The 21,836-nt window shown below is 39.5% G+C and overlaps 2 protein-coding genes across 3 annotated transcripts in view; both read left to right on the top strand.

Annotated features, from left to right (window-relative positions):
• The window catches only part of ARHGEF12 (Rho guanine nucleotide exchange factor (GEF) 12), a 244,406-nt gene that overhangs the window by 78,838 nt on the left and 143,732 nt on the right, over nucleotides 1–21,836 (top strand). The window lies entirely within an intron of this gene.
• Nucleotides 15,786–16,133, top strand: LOC102863426 (60S acidic ribosomal protein P1-like). Of its 2 annotated transcripts, XM_006895614.1 has the most exons (2): nucleotides 15,786–15,854; nucleotides 15,936–16,133. In XM_006895614.1, the coding sequence occupies exons 1-2, from the start codon at nucleotides 15,786–15,788 to the stop codon at nucleotides 16,131–16,133; spliced, it is 267 nt and encodes an 88-aa protein (XP_006895676.1). The 2 variants fall into 2 exon arrangements, with proteins under 2 accessions (XP_006895676.1, XP_006895675.1); XM_006895613.1 differs by having other exon boundaries at nucleotides 15,786–16,133.

Genomic DNA, 21,836 nt, shown 5'->3' with positions numbered 1-21,836 from the left:
CATCTCACACACTTTGGGCATGTCATTAGGAGAGGCTCTTCCTTGGAGATGGACATAATGCTTGGAAAACTGGAGGGTCAGCAAGAGAGGAAGACCCTCAAAGTAGAAGGATTGATACACTGTCGCAGTGGGCTCAAATATGTTGGAGATGTTAAGGATGGTGCAGGATAAGACAGGGTTCAGATATGTTGTTTATAGGGTAACTGTAAGTCTTGCTCCTCTCAGCAGCACTTATGAGCAATCCAGAGGTGACGGAGTTCTGGTGGTCTAGTAGATTAGGAATTGCATTGCCAACCCAAAGGCAGGTTGTTCAAGTCCACCATCTGCTTTGAGAGAGAGTTGGACATGCTCCTTCTGTATGATTTATTGCTTCTGAAAATTCACTGTAGGGTCAGCTGTGAGTTGATTCCAATTGGCACATAACAATCTAGAGATTGAGAGCAAGGACTCTAGTTAGACAGTTAGTGTTTGAACCTAAGCATCTTTAGTTACCATCTGCTTATTATATGACTTGTATAAATTACTTCACATTTGATCCTCACATTTTGGTAAAAATAAGGCTAAAAAAATCTATGCCATAAATTTATTGCTTAAATTAATACATAAAAGTAATTAAAACAAAGACTGGCATATAAGTTCTCAAGTAAATTTTAACTGTTACTATCACAGTTCAGTTGAGATCAGGAATGTTCTGATGCTGTCTCCTCCCCAAGGCCCAAAAACTATTTCTCTGGAAATGGTGGCCGTGGAGGTCCCTGGGTAGTGTCCTGTACCTGAGACAAGATGGTGAGATCAGGAATGCTCCAACTCGGTCTCCTCCCCAAGTCCCAAAAACTATTTCTCTGGGAATGGCGGTCACGGGGGTCCCTGGCTAGTGTCCTGTACCTGAGACAAGACAGAGAACTGCCAGATGTGCAGGCTGGATTTAGAAGAGGTCATGATATTAGGGATATTAAAGCTAATGTTAGATGGATCTTGGCAGAAAGCAGAGAATACCAGAGGAATGTCTATGTGTGCTTCATTGACTATGCAAAGGCTTTTGACTCTGTGGATCACAACGAGCTATGGCTGACTCTGAGAAGAGTGGGAATCCCAGAACATTTGATTGTACTTACGTGAAACCTATACTTGGACCAAGAGGCAGTCATCAGAACACAGCAAGGAGACACTACATGGTTCAAAATCAAGAAGGGGGTTCGTCAGGGATATAGTTTGTCTCCATACCTTTTCAATCTGTATGCAGAACAGATTATCTGAGATGCTGGTCTGTGCGAGGAGGAATGTGGCATCAGGACTGGTGGAAGAATCATCAACAACCTGCATTATGCAGATGACACAACCCTGCTTGCTGAAACTGAGGAGGACTTGAAGTGCTTGCTGCCGAAGATCAAGGACTGCAGCCTTCAATATGGATTGAAGCTCAACATCAAGAAAACAAAGATTCTCACCACTGGGCCAATTGGCAGAATCAATATGGATGGTGAAGAGATTGAGATAGTTAACAGTTTTAGTTTACTTGGCTCCACAGTCAACACTCTTGGTACCAGTAGCCAGGAAGTCAAGAGACGAATTGCTTTGAGAAAGTCAGCTGTGAGGGACCTCTCAAGTGTACTGAAGAGCAACGATGTCAGGCTGGAGACGAAGGTGTGCCTGATCTGGGCTATAGTCTTCTTTAGTTACGTGCTATGCATCGGAGAGTTGGACAGTGACTAGGGATGATAGAAGGAGAGTTGATGCCTTTGAGTTGTAGTGCAGGAGAGGAGTATTGAATATACCATGGACTGCTGGGCAAACAAACAGGTTAGTCCTGGAGAGGGTGAAGCCAGACTGCTCCTTGGAGTCAAGGATTCTGAAGCTTCATCTGACACACTTTGGGCATGTTGTAAGGAGGGAGTGGTCCTTGGAGAGAGACATCATGTTTGGGAGAGTGAAGGGACGACGCAGGAGAGGAAAATCCTTGATGAGATGGATTGACTCTGTGATTGGGGTGGTGGGAATGAGTGTGTTGGAGACAGTGAGGTTGGCACAGGATAGAGCAGCGTTTAGGGCTCTTGTACATAGGGTCGCTATGAGTTGCAAGCGACTCGACACATAACAACAACCACATCACAATATTGTTACAAAATTATTCCTACCTTGGAACCCTGGTGGCCTAGTGGTAAGGATTGGCACAGCCAACTCAAACGCATGCAAGTCAAATTAACCAGTCTAGGAGAAAAGGTGGACAGTCCTCGTCTGTGATTTATAGCCTCTGAAAACTTGCTGAAGAGGCAGCTATGAATCGTTCTTAATGGGTGATGTGCATAACAACAACAATCTTGGGCAGTGGAGGACAAGCATTTGGAACAATTTGCCGCGAATACTTTTGATTACTAAGTATAATACTTGACGGATACTTGACTACCAAGTAAAGTAGAAGTTATTGAGTGCTCCTTGGCGAACCATTCTTCTTGAATGAATAATTCTTTAGATCTTGCTTTAGGAAAGCCAGTCGCAGGATATAAGGAAAAGCTTACTAGATTACTCTTTGCCTCTGTAATTGTAGTTAATTTCTGGTCAATTCATCTCCTCTTTGATAGAAATTCAGCAGGATGTTTTTCTTTCTTTGTTTTTTCAGAATTAAGAAACCTTTGTTCTGATGAGGAACTTCTTTGAATTTGGGGTAGAGCACCAATAGAAAAATAAACTGCGTTCCCTTAATGGGGAATGTAGCCCTGTATCCTCCCAGGGTAGAATTTTCTTACAGGAACTAAATAGCTCTATCTAGCAGGGTCTTCCTGCCTTTAGCAATGGAACAGTACAAAGACCACATTGAGTATAGCTGCTGGGGAAACCCTTTTTCCTTCTCTGGCCTGTAAATGCTGTTCTGTCTCTGTGAAAAGCCCTGACATCAGCTCCTGGAAAAATCCAAATACTTGTGTCAAAACAGTTCTGAAGCACTTGCCTGGGCAGAGACTAAATGGCTGAACTATAGTTTCAAGCTTACTAAATGCTTTATAGCCATGTTATGCTGTTTTTGGTTGTTTTTTTGTTTTGTTTTAAATCTTTGAGTTTAAACATTATCTAGAGAAATTAAGAAAGATATGATAACCAATATTCCTTCCCTCCAATTATGTATATGTGGGACTCTAACTCGCTGTGTAAGCTTACATCTAAATATCCATAAAGAAATATTTGGTTGTTGGGTTTTTTTTTTTAAAAAGTAAATGATCTAAAACATCCTATTTCCAGCCTCGAAAAACCACTGGAGGGTTGTTGTGAGCTGGAACTGCTCAGTGGCTGAGTTTGTTTTCATGGTTAATGACCTTGAATGTATGTATGTTTTTGTATGTGTGTTGTCTGATTGGATGTGTTTTGTTCCTTTTGTGATAGGGTGGTTTATTTTTTTGTATGTTGAGTTACTATTATTTTTTAGATTTTTAGAGATTCGAACATTATCACTTAAATAGTTTAATAAGATTTCCCCAGTCTGTAGCCTTTTTATTTATTCATCTAATAAAATATTTTGGTGACTTTAGTATTTAAATTTTAAGAGATTCTGTTTATTTTGCCATCTTATCTTTGTTTATTTGTTAACTTTTTCTACAAAAGTAAGATCTTGTCATTTTCTTAGGGTGTTTCCCAGGGTTTGTATAGTTTTAGGTTTAATATTTAGATCATTTTTGAACTACATTTTATGTGTATGAGGTGTGGATCCTGCTTCATTTTTCTGCGGGTCATTACCATTTATTAGAGTTATTTTTTTTCTGCTTTTCTGAATAAAGTTAGCCCCTTTTTAAAAATCAGTTGTTTATATGTGATTGAGTTTCCTTCTGGGCTCTTCTTTCTGTTATGGTCTTTATTCGTCTTTGTGTCTTTGAACTGATTCTAGCCTGTCCTGTAGGTGTTTGAGTTGGGTTTTGATAGTCTACTTCAGCTAACAGGGTTATTATACTGGCTTCATAGAAAAAAGTGTATGTGTGTCCCCTCCTCTTTTATATTCTTGAAGAAATTGAATAGGCTTCATCAGCTCTTCTCTGTATGTTTAGTACAATTCTCCAGTGTAGGCATCCTTTTGTTGATGTAGTTGGCAATGTTTGATGATACCAGTCTCTTCTTTTGCAGTACATTTACATTTTATGTTAGTATTAGCATGTTTCTAAGAATTGATCAGTTTAGTCTGTTTTAAAATTTATTGGAATAAACTTTTTCATCATAATCATGATTTTAAAAACTGTTGTATTAGTTATAATGTCACCAATTTCTTAATTTAGTTATTTTTGTCATCTGTGTTTTTTTTCTCAGCATATTTTGTCTATTTTATTGATCCTCCTCACTTTGTTCATTCTTTTGCTTTTCTATTCTCTGTTTCTTGTATTTCAGCTTGTATCGTCACTATCTATGTGATTTCCCGCACACACATCCCACACTTTGTAGCTTTTGGCTTCTTTTTACGCTTCTAGTTATTCAAGTTGTCAGTTTTAAGTTAATGATTTTGGATCTTTCTTTGTTTTCAGTGTAGGCATTTATTACTCTAAATTTCTCTCTGAATTTTGCTTTTGCTGTGTTCCAAAGATTTTGACAGGCCATATTTTCCTTTGCTTCTAGGAAATTTTCACTTTGATTCCTTCTGTGACCTAGTGCTTTTGGTAGTACAATGTTAGTTCCAAGAATTCTTTTTTTTCTGTTCTTGATTTCCTGCTTTATACCATTATGGTTAGAGAAAATGCTTTGTATGGCTTGAATTTTGAAAAACTTGCTGACTTTTTTTGTGTACTTGATTTATTTAGAAAAAGTGATTTATGTGTTCTGGAGAAGAATGTGTGTTGTTCTGTAGATTGTTCTTTCTACACATGTCTGTGAAGTTTTGTTGGCTCATGATTTTATTTAAGTTCTCAGTGTCCTTTTTGCTGTTGAGTATGACTCAACATAAGTGAACTTACATATGAACAATAGATCTAAACACTGTTGTCTTTCTTGTGCCACATGATCAACTCTATCCCATTGCTTTCTGGGATATACTTTATCCCATTGCTGCAACCACTCTCATTGAGTGAATCCATTTTATTGAGGGTCTTCCTTTCTTTTGCTGACCCCTCCACCTTTCCAAGCATGATGTCTTTTTTGAAGGAATAGCCTCTCCTAACAGCATGCCAAAACTATGTGAGATGAAGCTTCACCATGCTTACTTCCCCGGAGCAATCTGATTGTCCTTTCTCTAAGACATTTGTTTTTGTTCTTTTGACAGTCAAAGGGACACAGCACTCTTCTCCATCCCCACAACTCAAAGGCATTGATCTTTCTTCTGTCATCCTTATTCATTGTCCAGCTTTCACGCGCATAGCAGGTGATTGAAAAGAACATGGCTTGAAGCAGGCATATGTTAGTGTTGTTCTTCATTTGCATATAATAATTCATATATATTTATGCATATACATTATATTTTATCATAATACTTCATTTACATCGTGTTTCATACATTCATATATACTTGTATTTTATATAGTTGAATAATGTTGAGCAATGCATATTATTAGCTTGTATTTTCAAGTCCCTGTTGAATTTTTCCTAGTCTTTCACCCCAGCCCCCATATCCTCTTACTAAACTCTGCTATCCTAATGGTTTAGAGCCTTCTTTTCTACCCCTTCCTCCTTTCCCCTTTCCCTTTCTGACATTTATACACATCTTACTGATTATCCTTCTATTTTTACAGTAATGGTCTTAAGTAGTATTTGTCTTTGTGAGACTGTTAGTTCACTCAGCATAGTACTCTCTAATCTTTCCCATATTATATAGTATTTCATGAAATCACTGTCACTTAGTGCTGCATAGTAATATTCTATTTTGTGAATGCACCACAATTTCTCAATCCGTTTGTTTGTTGATGAGCGTTTAGGCTGTTTCTGCTTTCTTGCTATTGTGAATAAAACTGCCATTAACATAGGTGTACATACCTTCTTTAATATCTCAGTTCTAATTTCTGTGGGGTATATTCCTAGCAGTGGGATAGCTGGATAGTATGGGATTTCTGTGTTCAGCTTTTTGAGGAAACACCAAATTGCCTTCCAGAATTGTGCACTTTTGCAGTCCCACCAGCAGTGCATGCGAGTTCTAATATATGTGCATCCTCTCCAACATTTATTGCTCACTGTCTTGTTGAACTTTGCTACTGCTACTAGGGAGAGACGATACCTCATTGTTGTTTTGATCACATCTTAGTCTTTAAGCTGATATCATCTTAAAGACTTTGGAGAAGTCCCTGACAGTAGTTGAATACTTAGTGTTCTTCCTTGTAGTTGTTCCTACTATATTTGAAGGTAATATGGTAAAGTTCTGTGCTATTGTAGAATTTGTCTATATATCCTTTCATGTTAGTATTTGGTGCATTACTGTTAGATACATATGTGTTTATAATTGCTATTTACCTTCTGAATTGACCCTTTTATTATTGTGTAGTATCTTTCTTCATTTCTTAGAGTAAATTTTTATTTAAGATCTACTTGGCCTGATATCATTATGGTCACTTACATTCTTTGTTTACTAACCAGTGCTGTTGAGTTGTTGGCGACTCATAGCGACCCTATAAATGAAAAAACCTGAATGCTTATATAACTTTCATCCTTTCTTTATGTTCATAGGGTTTCCAGAGGCATGCTATTACGGAAGTGGATACCACTCCTGCTTCCAAGCTTATTTTACTCAGAGAGCGCCACAAAACACTACCTACCATAGGTAATCATTCTCGAATTTGACACATCAGTGTCACAGTGTTCAGCTTCACAGCAACCACAAATACAGTAACTTCTGTACAGTAAGTGGATAGACCAGGGCTGTATGACCTAGAAGAATGTTTCACCAAAACCAGATAGCACTAGCACCTATTCAAAAGAGTTTCTGTTATGAGAATTCACAAGATACTATCAAACTTAACTATAATATACGTTTGTGTGAGTAAATAGAAAGTTCTATAAAATCGTACACATTGGGATTGTGGTTTTGAAGATATCCAATGTACAGTTACAGGTTTTATCCCAGATTTCTAGGGTAAATTTTTCACTATTCAGAACAACAACATTCTCTACGTGGTTGGTACCAGATCATGCTAACTGCTCATTATCTAGAAAAGAAAAAGCAATTAATTTATATAGGAGCATGGTCACAAGAGGACAATTTCTAACACATCAGCTACACACCTACCTTGCTGCACACACCAGTACAGTTGTGCAAAAGTATCATCCAGAAGCACATAGCTGAGCACTTCTAAATACTGGTTGAACACATCACAGATTACATAAAGTGCATGGTTGCAAGTCGTTGTCATCCACTCTGCTTTCTCTGGCTGCTGTTATATGTAATTGAAATTTTTTTCAGTGTGTTTGTGTCCGGTGTCTAACATGTGGGTTTAAAAAAAATAAAAAATTAACTGATTGTCACTGAGTTGGAACCAACTCATAGCCGACCCACCAGACTATTTTTTGAGGTTGTGAATCACATGGGAGGAGATTGCCCATCTTGCTCCCTCCAGGCACCTGGTGGATTTGAACTGCCTTAGCGTTGTTAGCAGTGCACCTCCCTACAGACTGCACCATCAAAGGGCCTTTACCTTTCTTTGTGTTTTACTTATTTTGTGATGAGCTTGCTTTTTTAAAAAAAATTGACTTTATTCTTTTGTTCGAAATGGTTTTTGGTGATTTCTTGTAACATATGTTATAGTATGCAATTTATAGCTACGATATTGTTGTTGATGTTAAGTGCTGTCAAGTTGTAGGTGACTCATAGTGACCCTATGAATGAAAGACCAGTACACCTGTATAACTTTCATCCTTTTTCCATACAATTCATTAGCATATGAATAAGAGTTAACATGCAACTTTGTAATCCGTTCCTGTTGTATTTTCCCTCCCTCATTCTTGTTGGCTCTCTCAGTAAATGACCTATGTTCTTTTTATGTTGTACTTATTTCATTCAAGGAGCTCTGTGCATAGTTGTACTATTGAGCCAAAGGCAGAGCCTCTCTGGTCATTAGAACCGTCTCCACAGGAGAAAGCTGGACAGTCCCCTCTTGTGTAATTTACAGCCTCTGAAAACCTGATGGAGGGTCAGCCATGAGTCGGATCTAACTTAATTGCAGTGATTGACTGTCCATTTCTTACAAACTTTAAATAAATATTTACTTTGTTGTTATTAGGTGCTGGCAACTTGATTACAACTTGACTACAACTTATAGCGACCCTCTGAATCTCCCTTATAAGTGCTGTCCTCATGATTTCTGATATGCTCAAGTCTGTTGTTAATGGATGTTTGTTGCTGTTTCCTTTTTACCAATTTTTGCATGCCTTCCTATTTGAGAGGCTCTGCTTACAAGACTGTATCTAATAACATCCCTCTTGTTATTCATAAGATTTTTGAAGACTTATTATCTCAGAAGTAGATAGCCATTCCTGCCTCTTAGTCTTAGTCTGGAAGTTCTGCTAAAATATGTCCACCATGGGTTATCCTAAGTATTTGCAGTACTTGTGGCCTAGCTTCCAGTATCACAGCAAGGGCAAATTGTAAGCAAGCAGGCATATACATACAAATAGAAAATATTGTGTTTATTTCCTGAAAATATCATGTAATAACATATACTTGCTAAAGAGCAATGGTAGCAGTCTGAAGACTAAAGTGCACCAGATTCAGGCCATGGTCTTTTGAATCACTTGCTGTGAATCTGAGATCTGGGTAGTGAATAAGGATTATAGAAGAATTGATGCATTTGAGCTGTGGTGTTGGAGAAGAGTACTGAATATTTTGGGGACTGTTGAATAAACAAACAGATAAGCCTTGGAAAAAGTGCAGTCAGAGTGTTCCTTGCAGGCAAAGAGGGTGAAGCTTTGTTTTTTCATAGCTTGGGTGTGTTGCTAGAAGAGGCTGTTGTTTGGAAAGGGACATTGTATTTGGAAAGATGGAGGGTCAGTGAAAGAGAGAAGGACCCTGCAATAATATGGATAGACATAGGGACAGCAGCAGTCGACTCAAGTGTGTCAGATAATGATGAAGATGGCACAGGATAGGTTAAGGGTGGCACAGGATGGCACAAGGTTAAGATCTGTTGTTCACAGGGTCAATATGAATTGTAGTCAGATCAATGGCACTTAACAACAATAACATAGGTAGGTACTGTTGAGTTGGAACCAACCTATAGCTGACCCTCCAGTGGATTTTCAGAGGCAATTAATCGAATGGTCAGAGATTGTCCACCCTTCTCCTGGGGAGCTGCTGGTGGCCTCAGCTGCCTGCCTTTGGGATTGCAGCACAGCTTCTTGCAACTAGGCCACCTGAGCTCCCTACATAGATAGGAGTATTTATTTAATATCCTTCCTTTTCTATTTAGAATACTTCTTTGAGTAATACAGAGGCGGTCTGGTGGTGGCACATTCTCAGAGCTTTTGTTTGGAATATCTTGATTTTGCCATCATTTCTTTTTTGGTCTTTTTTGGTTTTAAAAATATTTTATGTCAGAGGATTGATCAGAGCTGGCTTTGACAAGCACTGTGGCATTTGGACGGGAGCAGACTGGGAGGAGGGTGGGGAGAGTAGTGCAGCAATGAATGAGTGGAGGCCCGGGATCTCTGTGGATGTTTATGGAAATTGATAGAATGTAATTATAAAAAAAATATTTTATGTCTATTTCTCCATGATTATTGAATGACAGTTTTACTCAGTAAAAAAATTCTTGGTAGATGATTTTTTTTTTCTTCATTATTTTTTGTGTGTACCGTCAAATCAGATCTGACTGGTACAGGAGGACATTGTTCCTCCTCCTCGAGCAGAGCATCTGGTGGATTTGAACTGTGCACCTCTGAACTTGCAGTTGCAGCTTCTTGCCACTAGGCCACCAGAGCTCGCCTGGTAGATGATTTTTTTTTTTTTTTAAATTTAGGTTGTTTATTTTTCATTTCAGTGAACATCTACAGAGATTTTGGGATTCCATTCATTCATTGTTGCACCCTTCTCCCCGCACAAACCCCTCCCCCCTCATGGTAGATGATTTTTAAAGTTTCAGAATCTTAGTATGTCAAGCCGTTATCTCTTGGCCTTCAGAGTTTCTGAGAAGAAATCTGTAATGATTATTGTGAAATCCTGTTGCTATATTGTGAGTTGATTTTTTCCCCCTGCCCTGTTCTTAGAATTCTTTCTTTGGTTTAAAAAAATTATTAGAATATGGCACCAAGTTGCTCTTTATGTGTGTTTTTAATTGGGGATTCATGCAGCTTCCTGTATTTGTAGTTTTGGTTCTTTGTTCAAATTTGAGAGAAAATTCCGTTTATCTTTTTTTTTTTAATAATTTTTTATTTATTTTTTTTTACAGAGGTTTTGGATTTCCATTCATTCATTGCCGCAGTTTTGTTTATCTTTTGAAAACTGTTTCTGTGTCTTTACTACTGTCATGGAGCTCTGAGATTCCAATAACATAGTGTTAGATTTCTTATTTTTTATTTCCCCCTCCACTGGCTTTTTCCTTTTAAGTTGTACTTTGAAAGTTTGCAGAGCAGTTTATTTTTGACTGAATCATTCACACTGATTTTGTTTTATGGCAATAATTGCCATCTCTGGGGTAGGGTCACTAGGATTCGCAAGGACAGCATATTATAACAGTTTCCTTCCCTCCTTCCCTTTAATGCTCCTCCTTCCTACTTTCCTGTCATTCCCTGCCTTCTGAGGTTTCTTCCTGGCCTAATACTGACTGCCCTTCTGATCATCTTTTTCCCTCCTTCTGTTTTTATTTATCTAGAATTGATTTTTTTAAGAAGTGGATACCTCTCTTGTATTATAAGCATATCTGTTGTTTGGCTGAAAGTTGAGCCACAGGGATGAGTAGTTTCAGCCTCAGAGAGTTAGTAATACAGAAGCATTTGGACTCAGCTTTCCTATGACAACGTTTGAGTGCTCACTGTGTCTTCCCCTCACAAACACCCCTGCACTTTGTCCTCCTGTGCACGATTTCCCTCTTTGTATGCCCATCAGTCTGAGGTATTGTGTCTACCCCCCGCCCCCAGTTCTAGTATCTGTCCATCTTGGACTTCACCCACATTCAACAGGACCCTCTTGTCGCACCAGTATCTCTGACTTATCTCATAATTGAGCAGGTTTTCAACTCCTACCACAATTTTCTCTGCGGTCTGGACCAAAATGGATGTCAGAAGAGACTCTGAAAATTGCACTGGAGCGCAGAGAAGCCAAAGCACAGGGAAGAATTCAAGAACCTAAAGAGTTGAATAGAAGATTTCAAAAGGCAGCTGGGATGACAAAGCAAAATATTACAATGAAATGTGCAAGGAGTTGGAGTCGGAAAATCAAAAGGGCCGAACTCACTTAGCATATCTTAAGCTCATGGAAATGAAGAACAAATTCAAACCTCGAGTTGCTATAATCAAGGATGCTTTCGGCAGAATGTTAAATGATCCCGGAAATATTAAAAAAAGATGGAAGGAATATACTGAGTCACTGTATCGAAAGGAATTGGAAGACACAGAAGAATTTCATGAAACAACATATGAGCAAGAGCCTATGGTGATGAAAGAAGAAGTTCAGGCTGCTTTGAAGGACATGGCCAAAAATAAGGCTCCAGGAATAGATGGTATACCAATTGATATATTTCAATTAACAGATGCTGCCCTGGACGTGCTCACCAAGTTGTGCCAAGAAATCTGGAGAAGGACCACTTGGCCAACTGACTGGAAGAGATCGATATTTGTTCCTATCCTAAAGAAAGGCGACCCAACCGAATGTGGAAACTACAGAACAATTTCACTGATTTCACATGCAAGCAAGATTTTACTGAAAATTATCCAAAAACGACTAGAACAGCACATCAACAGAGAACTACCAGAAGTCCAGGCTGGTTTCAGATGGGGTCGTGGTACTAGAGATATTGTAACTGGTGTTAGATGGATCTTGGCTGAAAGCAGGGAATACCAGAGGAATGTCTATCTGTGTTTCATTGACTGTGCAAAGGCATTTGACTGTGTAGATCATAACAAACTGTGGCTGACTCTGAGAAGAATGGGAATCCCAGAACACTTGATTGTTCTAATGCGAAACTTATACTTGGACCACGAGGCAGTCGTCAGAACAGAGCAAGGGAACACTGCATGGTTCAAAATTGGGAAGGGCGTACGCCAGGGATGCATCCTATCTCCATACCTTTTCAACCTATATGCAGACCAGATTATCCGGGAGGCTGGGCTCTATGAGGAAAAATGTGGGGTCAGGATTGGTGGACAATTTATCAACAGTCTGCGTTATGCGGATGACACAACCCTGCTTGCTGAAACTGAGGAGGACCTGAAGCGCCTGCTGCAGAGTGTCAAGGACTGCAGCCTACAATATGGATTGAGGCTCAATGTCAAGAAGACAAAGATTCTCACCACTGGACCAATTGGCAGCATCAGGATGGATGGTGAAGAGATTGAGATTGTACACAGCTTTAGTCTGCTTGGCTCCATAGTCAACAGTCTTGGCACCAGCAGCCAGGAAATTAAAAGGCGCATTGCCATGGGAAAGTCTGCTGTTAGGGACCTCTCCAAAGTGCTGAAGAGCAGTGGTGTCTCTCTGGAGACTAAGGTGCGTCTGATACAGGCCATGGTCTTCGCAATCACCTGTTATGTATCAGAGAGTTGGACAATGACCAAGGAGGATAGAAGGAGAACTGATGCCTTTGAGGTGTGGTGCTGGAGAAGAGTACTGAGAATACCATGGACTGCTAGGAAAACAAATAGATTTGTCCTGGAGAGGGTTAAACTGGGTGGCTCCTTGGAGGCAAGGATTCTGAGGCTCCGTCTAACTTACTTTGGACATGTAGTGAGGAGAGACCGGTCCTTGGAGAGGGACATCATGCTTGGGAGGGTGGAGGGACGGCGCAGGAGAGGAAGGCCCTCTATGAGGTGGATTGATTCAGTGACTGGGATAATTGGGATGGGAGTGTCAGAGACAGTGCGATTGGCACAGGACAGAGCGGAGTTTAGGGCTGTTGTACATAGGGTCGCTATGAGTCGCAGGCGACTCAACGGCACATAACAACAACAACAACCACAATTTTTGTGCCATCATAAAAAAATTAGACTATAAAAAATATTAGACTATAGTTTCCTCATTAACTCCATTCTACAATGACTGTGATGAGAGAGTGCCCCCAAGGTAAGGTAAGTGTCAGTTCTCCTGGATTCACCTTGACTCTCCAGTACCTCAGCTGTTCTTCTGAGTTCTGAGATCCCAGTCTGTGCTTGCTTTTATTCATCATTCACTCAGTTAGTTGCTGGAGAAGCAGACAGGTGCCTACCCTTCAGTGTCTCTGAAACCATGGCATCTGGGGAAAATGACTAATCCTCAGAATGAAGTGGAGAAATGAATAGATGTGCCTGGAACATCTTAGAGTCCCCAAAAGTCAAGAAGTGTTCAAAACTAAAAGGATTGAGGTATGTCAAAGGGATATGGAAATCTATCTGAAATAATTATCTTTGTCTCAAACTGGAACATTTGAGAAGGAACACAAATAAGACAGCATTGGATTAGAACTGAAAGTTTAAAGTAAAGGCGCCTGAGCCCTTATTGATAGAGATGGTTAACTGGATAAGTGATAGAGAATACACATATCCTTCTTCAAGAAATCTCAGCTCCCAAGGTGTTTTAGACTTAGTGACTTGCTTCTAAAGAGTGGAACATAGGAAAGGGGAAAAATAGTAACTTTACTGTGGAGGATGACCAAAGTTAACATCACCACTGATAGATAAGTCACTATCTACTAATCTATAGTATAAGAAGGGCACTTTGCCTCTTTGCTTTTCCAGAAGTGGAATCACACCTTTATGGAGGAATACTTTTCCTCATGTGGCAATACTGAAAGTTCTTTGAGCAAAATATTAAACGATGCATGGAAGCATTAAAAGACATGGAAGAAATACACAAAGTTGCTGCAAAAAAAATTGTTTGACACTAAAACTAGCATATGATCAAGAACCAATGATAATAAAGGAAAGAATTGATGGAATATGATTTTAGGTGTTTCAGCAAACAGATGCAACCCTGGATGTGTTCACTTAACCTATGCCAGTACTTTGGAAGGCATCTACCTAACCAGCTGACTGGGAGAGAGCTGTATTTGTTCCCATTCCCAAGGAAAGTGACCCACCAAAGTGAAGAAATTATTCAACAATATCATTAATATTACATGCAAATAAAATCTTGCTGAGGATTATTAAAAACAGCTGGAACTAAATTGATGAGAACCTTGCAGAAATTCAAGCTGGATTCAGAGGAGACTATGGAATAAGGGATATCATTGCTGAAGTCAGATAGACAGCTGAAAGCAGAGGATACCAGTAATAACTATCTTTTTATAAACATGGATAATAAAATAGTAAAAAACCTGTGTTTTATTGACTATGTAGAAGCAAATGACTGTGAGTATGATAACAAATTAGGGACATTTAGAAAAATGAGAATCTGATAGCACTTAAGTGTGTTCATGTAAAACCTATAGAGAGACCAAGAAGTTAGAACAAGGGAACACTTCATGGCTTAAAATAAAAAAAGGTTTGTATCATGATTGTATTCTTTCTCTGTACTTATTCAATTTGTGTGCTGAGCAAATAGTTGGAGTAGCTAGACTATATGAGGAATGTGGCATCAGGATTGGAGGAAGGCTTATCAACAACCTACACTATGCAGTGACATAACCATGCTTGCAGAAAGTAAGGAAGACTTGATGTACTTGCTGAAGAATTTGGCCTAATAATCATTCTTCAAGCCTGCAAGTTAAATAACTCCTGTCACTCAACTTTTAGCCAAACAGTAAACAGACCTTTAAAGTGCTCACTTAACACCAAGGGAGGAACATACTCTGTAGGCAAGTCAGCAATAAGGGATCAAAAGCACAAACTTTACTCAGAATTAAACTCAGAAAGCAGGAAGATATTGGAAAGAATGGCAAATAAAAACAGGAAACAGCACAAAAGTGGGGAAAATGCTGCTATAATAAGGGAATTGTAATCCGTGACATGACACATAATGTGTATAAATTGTTGTTGTCCTCACAGTTTTGTAAACTTTCATTCAAATCACAATAAAATCTTAACAAGAGATAGTAACAACCCAAAGCAGATATAAGCAATAAACTGGGTTTACAGAACAATCTTAAAATTTATGCAATACAAACAGTGTGTGATTTTTGTTTGATGGGACTTTAAAACTTAATTTTCATATTTTTCTATTATAAGATATTCTGGTGAAAAAGAATAAAAAATGAGAAAAGAAAGGACATCCATAATATAACGTAGGCATTTTTCCCCACTAAAATTTTATATAAACCAAATTAAGATTATGTGTTCAAATTATGTGAAGTAAGAATAAGCAGGCAATATTTATTAGGATAAACTGTTACCAAAGATAGCAACTGTGGTTCTGGCAAAATTAGAATATTTTAGTTAACGTTCACCTTTTTCTTTTTGTTGTTACTATGACAAGTTCCAGCTGGTAATATTTGTTTTACATTGAATAGGTATGAGCCTGAAAATGTCATTAAAATAAAGAAAATTAAATTAAAATTAAATTTTTCACTTTGTTGGCTAATTGTCCACAAATATACTTGGATCCCCTGTCAATACCTATAGCAACAGTAGTTAAGAAATCAAAAGACCTCTTTTTTCAGTTGCCGCTAAGGTGCTCGGTCCTTCCGAGGAAGCTAAGGCCGCGTTGGGGTGAGGCCCTCACTTCATCCGGCGACTAGCACCGCGTCTGGCAGCCTTCCGCCTAGTACCACAGCACCATGGCCTCCGTCTCTGAGCTCGCCTGCATCTACTCGGCCCTCATCCTGCACGACGACGATGAGGTGACAGTCACGGAGGATAAAATCAATGCCCTCATTAAGGCAGCCGGTGTCAACGTTGAACCTTTCTGGCCTGGGCTGTTTGCAAAGGCCCTGTCAAATGTCAACATTGGGAGCCTCATCTGCAATGTGGGTGCTGGTGGACCTGCCCCAGCGGCCGGGGCTGCACCAGCTGGAGGACCTGCTCCCACGACTGCTGCTGCTCCAGTTGAGGAGAAGAAAGTGGAAGCAAAGAAAGAAGAATCTGAAGAGTCTGATGATGACATGGGATTTGGTCTTTTTGACTAAACTCCTTTTGTAACATGTTCAATAAAAAATCCTGAACTCTTAAAAAAAAAAAAAGAAATCAAAAGATGTGTTTCATTGGGAAAATAACTGTCAGGGACCTCTCCAAATGTTAAAAGTTCAATGATATCAGTAGAGTGTTTTTATTTATTTCTTATGCAGCTCAAAGGGAGCTCAGGTGGCCTAGTGGCAAGAAGCTGCACTGCAATCCCAGAGGTACACAGTTTGAATCCACCAGATGCTTTGCTGGAGAAAGAGGGGCAATCTCCTCCTGTACCAGTCAGATCCAGTGCGCCTGATCCGGGCTATGGTCTTTGCAATTACGTGCTATGCATCAGAGAGTTGGACAGTGAATAGGGATGATAGAAATAGAATTGATGCCTTTGAGCTGTGGTGCCAGAGAAGAGTGTTGAATATACCATGGACTGCTAGGAGAACAAACAGGTTTGTCCTGGAGAAGATAAAGCCAGAATGCTCCTTGGAGTCAAGAAGCTTCGTCTGACATACTTTGGACATGTTATAAGGAGGGACTGGTCCTTGGAAAAGGACATCATGTTTGGCAGAGTAGAGGGGCAGCGAAGGAGAGGAAGACCTTCGATGAGATCAATTCTGTGACTGGAGTGGTGGGAATGAGTACATTTGAGATGGCTAGGTTGGCACAGGATAGAACGGCATTTAGAGCTCTTGTACATAGGGTCGCTGTGAGTCACTAATGACTCTATGGCATATAACAACAACAACATGCAGCTTCAAGTTGGAAGTGAATAAGGATGATAGAAAAAAAATCGATGCCGTTGAATAGTAGTGTTGGAGAAGAGTACTGCATATCCCTTGCACTGCCAGTAGAATAATTGTGTTATCTTGGAGGAAATGAAACCAGGGTGCTCTTTAGAAGCAAGGATAGTGAAACTTGTTCTCATATATATATTTGGGCATCTTTTCTGGAGGAGTCCTTAGAAAAAGACAGCATGCTTAGAAAGATGGAGGGCTATAGGCAGAGAGTGTAACTGTCACAGAGATAGATTGACATGGCGACTGTAACATTGGACTCCAGCCTATCAGAGATCATGAGGACGGCACAGGGTAGAGGAGAGTTCAGATCTGTTGTTTATAGGGTTGCTAAGAGTTGTAGTTGATTTGATAGCACCTAACAACAATGTCTTATGGAGTCAAGAGATAACTTTGTGATAGCACACAAAATTAAAGATCTGCCAAATGTTTTAAGTTTCTCAGCAAAATTGTTACCATACTATGGAGTTGATTCTGACTCAGTGGCCATATGTGACAAAGTGGAACCGACCTATACCATTTTGTTGCCAGGAATCTTTACTGAAGGAAATTGCCAGGTTTTCCTTTCGAAGAGCCATTAACTGAGTTTAAACCACCAAAGTTTCACTTAGCAGCCACCCATTTACTTTGCCACCAGAACTGTTAAAAGTAGCAGTATATTAAATTATATTTGGAATTTCAGATCTTACATTGCATCAAACAAGCTCTGTTGAATTGTGCTTTCCAGTGAAAGGAAGGTAGTTAAAATCCACCAGCTGCTCTGTGGAAGAAAGATGGGCAGACCCCTACATTGCAGTTTACACCTCTGGAAACTCATTGGTGGGTCAACTTATGACTTGGGTCCAACTTGACGGCAATGTATTGCATCTAATGATTTTCATTTCATATTACAACTTGGTCCATGTCATTCTGTGGTTTGTATTGCAGGGTCAAGAGGTTTGAAACTAGTCAGGCCATGAAAAATTCTCTGAGTCATCTGTCATTATGGCTTTTGTTTTACAGTCCTTCTGATATAACATTTTATTGCCACCTCTGCTTTGAATTTATATAGTAATATAAGAAGACCATCAGTAAGTTTACTTTAGATAATACTCATATTCTTTTTCTGGTCGGTTCCATAATTTCTTTCTTTCTTTTTTTTTTCTCTTTACTTTGACTTTAAACTGTATCAGCTAGAAATGATTGATGGTGATAGAATTTATGACTTGCTACTTTTTAGAGGGGGTGGAGGGAGGAGGTAGTTATTTATTACTTTTGGTTGTGTAAATTTTTCTGTCTGGAGATTTCAGGGTGGAATTAACAGTTCAGCTGGAGTCAGCACTTTGTGGTAAATCCCTATACTTAAGGGCTCTTCTGTGTTGAAGACAAATGCTCTTTTAGTGGTTTTATTTGTTAATTTTGTAAAATGCTATAATACTAGAGCAAGTTGATTGATATTCATATTAGAGTAGCTTTGTATGTTGAACATTCTGCTTGAGGCTATTTAAATGACTAATCTCATTCACAGGCTAATCTCATTCCTGTGAAGTTGGAACCAACCAACTCTGATCTGTTAGTTATGTTTTCAGAGGTTGTAAATCACATGGGAGAAAACTACCCATCTCTTTCTAGTGGAGCCACTGGTGGATTTGAACTACCAGAAGCACTGTTTTTAGGTTAGCATTGATCTCCTAATGGACAACCCCACCAATTATAGCAGTGTTGTTGTACCACTGAGTTAGAACTGATCCTCCAGTGGGTTTTCAAAGGCAATAACTTTCATAGGAGAAGATTGCCTATCTTTTATCTGATGGAGGGTCTAATGTATATCTCCTGTAAAATGTCAAGTATGGCTAAGGCATTCTATAGGCTGAGTGTTAACCTAGTTTTTACTTTTTAAACAATTGTTGTGGTTATGTGCCAAGTTAAAATCTAGGTTAACATTCATCCCACTTTCTTCACTCAGTGGGGATTCCATGCATCAAGTATCAGTGGATGTCTGATTCTCACACCAGGTGTGTCACTAGCTTAGATCAGGTACAGTATGACAGTTCTTGCTCATTGTCTGTCACCTTCTGTGGCTCTTTTTGTTTGGCTCTGTGCTTCCTGGTCCAACTCTATAATTGGAAAAAATCTGGGCTAGTGCCATCATCATGCTAGCTCTCAAGGCAAAATTGTTTCATGGACAGCCCCTGATAGGGCATGGCCAAGTCTCTCCAGGCAGCCTGCGGTGTACTCAGTCAGTCAGATGGGCATCTTTTACACTCAGGAAAGACTCTTTCCTTTCATCAAGACAAGCCCCCTCTTTCCATGGGTTACAGGTGTCCATACAACACACTTTGATGACCATCCTGACCCGTCATAGGTGGGCCTCCTGACCACCTCACTCAATCTGGGACTTTCTTGCAGCTGACCTCATTTTTACACCCTCTTTGGAGTGAATTCTTCAACCTGTTCTCATCTCAGTAGGCGCTTCTGTCACTACTTTTTCAGTAGATTGGCTTGACTAATGCTGCTGGCGAAAGAGCCAGTTAGTGTGTGCACCAACCACACTGTAGTGCACAAGTAAGTGTGCTGTGTTTGTCTTTGGACACCCTACCACCACCACCACCACCACCAGGATGCTTCTTTACTTCACTTATTACATTATGTGTGTTTTCTACATGACCTTGCCTCCTTTGGACCTCTGAGTCTCCTGTTCCATCCACCTGTGAACTGATTACTCACTGTTGCCACCCATCCAGTTTCTATTGGTGTTACCAGGTCAGTTTTTCAGCCTTTTCACTTGGGTCTAGGAGATTCTGAGCACAGGGGCCTCTGGTTCAAAGGATGCCCTTTTATCTAGACTCTTATAGAACAAGAGGTCCTCAAAAGCCTCCCTGAGATTTTCTGCTTATACAAGTTGTTGCTGTTGTTGTTGTTAGGTGCCACTGAGTTACTTGCAGCTCATAGCTACTCTCTGTACAATAGCTCTGAACTCTGCTCTATCCTGAACCTATCTCATGTCTCTTATGTACCTCCCCCCATTACCCTAGTTACTATGTCAGTTGTCTCATCTGGGTCTTCCTCTCCTGAACTGTTCCCCCACTTTTCCAAGCATGATGTCCTTCTTCATGGACTGGTCCCTTCTACCCAAAGTTTATCAGATGAAGCTTCAAGATCCTTGCTTCCAAGGAGCAGCCTGGTTTCACTCTCACCAGATCTGTTTGTTCTCTTGGCAGCCCATGGTATGTTCAGTACTCTTCTCCAGCACCACAACTTAGAGGCATCAATTCTTTTTCTATCATCCTTATCCATTGTCCAGCTCTCTCATGCATAGCAAGTAATTGTGAAGACCATGGGTTGGATCAGGTGCACCTTAGTCTTTAGATTGACATCATTGCTCCCCAGTAGTCTGGAGAGGTCTCTGACAGCAGACTTTCCCAGTATAATTTGTCTTTTGCTTTCCTGGCTGTTGGTACCAAGAAGGATAATGCTGTTAACAATCTTAGTCTCTTCTCTGTCTATGATAATGCTGTCAGTTGGTCCAGTAGTGAGACTACAAGTATTGCCTTATACAAGTATCATACAAGTATTGCCTGCTTTTCAAAGTGTCCCTTTACATCACTTTTATGGAAAACCTACATTAAAACTTGCTTTTGTTAATGACAAGAAATCCATACACATACTTTTATGAAAAAAGGCAAAAAGTAAAATGAGTAATCAGTGTTTGTTTTGTGATGAGCCATTGAGGCTACACACACCTAAAACGAGAGTGGTGATGTCGTCACATGTCTTCCTTTGGCACTAAGCAATTTCACTAGCAAGCCACCATAGCTTTGAGCTGTGTGCTATGAATGCTATTTGTTAGTGTTATTTTAGGCTATGTGTGTTTTTTGTTATGATTTGGTAGGTTATTTTTTTTAATCTCAGAACATTTAAAAATGTTATCCCGAATAAATTAATGATATTTGTTTGCCTTATGAAAACCTTCACAGGAATGTTCTAATGGGAAACCTGTAAAGAAAAACTTGTTATTTTCAAGATTATCTTTCTTGGTAGAATCACAGACTGACCAACCCTCTCAGGTGGAATGCAGCTCAACTAATCACTTGACACATTGCAGCCTGACCAATCATTTTAAGAGAATTGCCAACTTAGTGCCAGTATGATGATGAAAGAGAGTTTTGTTGTACCTCATTTGATTGGGATTTCTGGAACATAGTATGCTTACTGTAGGTAAGGCTATCTCATCTGAGTGGCTCAGATGCTAGTAATCCTTTTCTGTATTCATCGTAGATCTTCATATTGGTACTTTGTTTTTTAACAAGAAAGATAGACAAACTCATGCAACGTCACTGAGTCTACTGCATCTTATAGCAACTCAAATAACAATGGATCTGATCCTTGCCCTATCATGCCCCATCCTTAATCTGATATGCTTATGCCTTTTCTTATAGTCACTATGTCAGTTCAAGTTGTTGAGGCTCTTCCTGTCTTTCTCTGACCTTCCACCTTTTTTAGCATCATGTCCTTTTTCAAGGACTGGCCCTTCCTGCCAGCGAGCCGAAAGTTTATGAGACAAAGTTTCACTTTGTTTATAAGGAGCATCCAGGTTGTACTTCCTCTAATATAGCCTTGTTTGTTCTTTTGGTAGTCCATGAGCTATTCAGTTCTCTTCTCCAACATTACAATTTCTTCAGTCATCCTTAGTCTTTGTCCAACTTTCAGATGCATAGAAAGTAATTGAAAGTATCATGTCTTGGATGAGGTGAACCTTAGTCTTTAAATTCATGGTTATACTTTAGCATTTTGGAGGGGTCATTGACAGCAGAATCCCCCAATGTAACACATCTTTTGATTTCTTTTTTTTTCCATAATTATATTTTATTAATTTTCATAAACATTTACAGAGATTTTGGGCTTCCACTCATTCATTGTTGCACTATTCTCTCTACC

This window comes from Elephantulus edwardii, unplaced genomic scaffold (genome assembly GCF_000299155.1).
Source record: "Elephantulus edwardii isolate Elephantulus edwardi_28Jun2011 unplaced genomic scaffold, EleEdw1.0 scaffold00171, whole genome shotgun sequence".
Classification (NCBI taxonomy): Eukaryota; Metazoa; Chordata; class Mammalia; order Macroscelidea; family Macroscelididae; genus Elephantulus; species Elephantulus edwardii.
Note: the sequence above shows the minus strand (reverse complement) of the source record. Positions and strands in the feature narration are given on the sequence as shown.

Excerpts from the sequence above, each read along its gene's own strand:
- LOC102863426 (XM_006895613.1), top strand. The coding sequence starts at position 15,786 with ATGGCCTCCGTCTCTGAGCTCGCCTGCATCTACTCGGCCCTCATCCTG.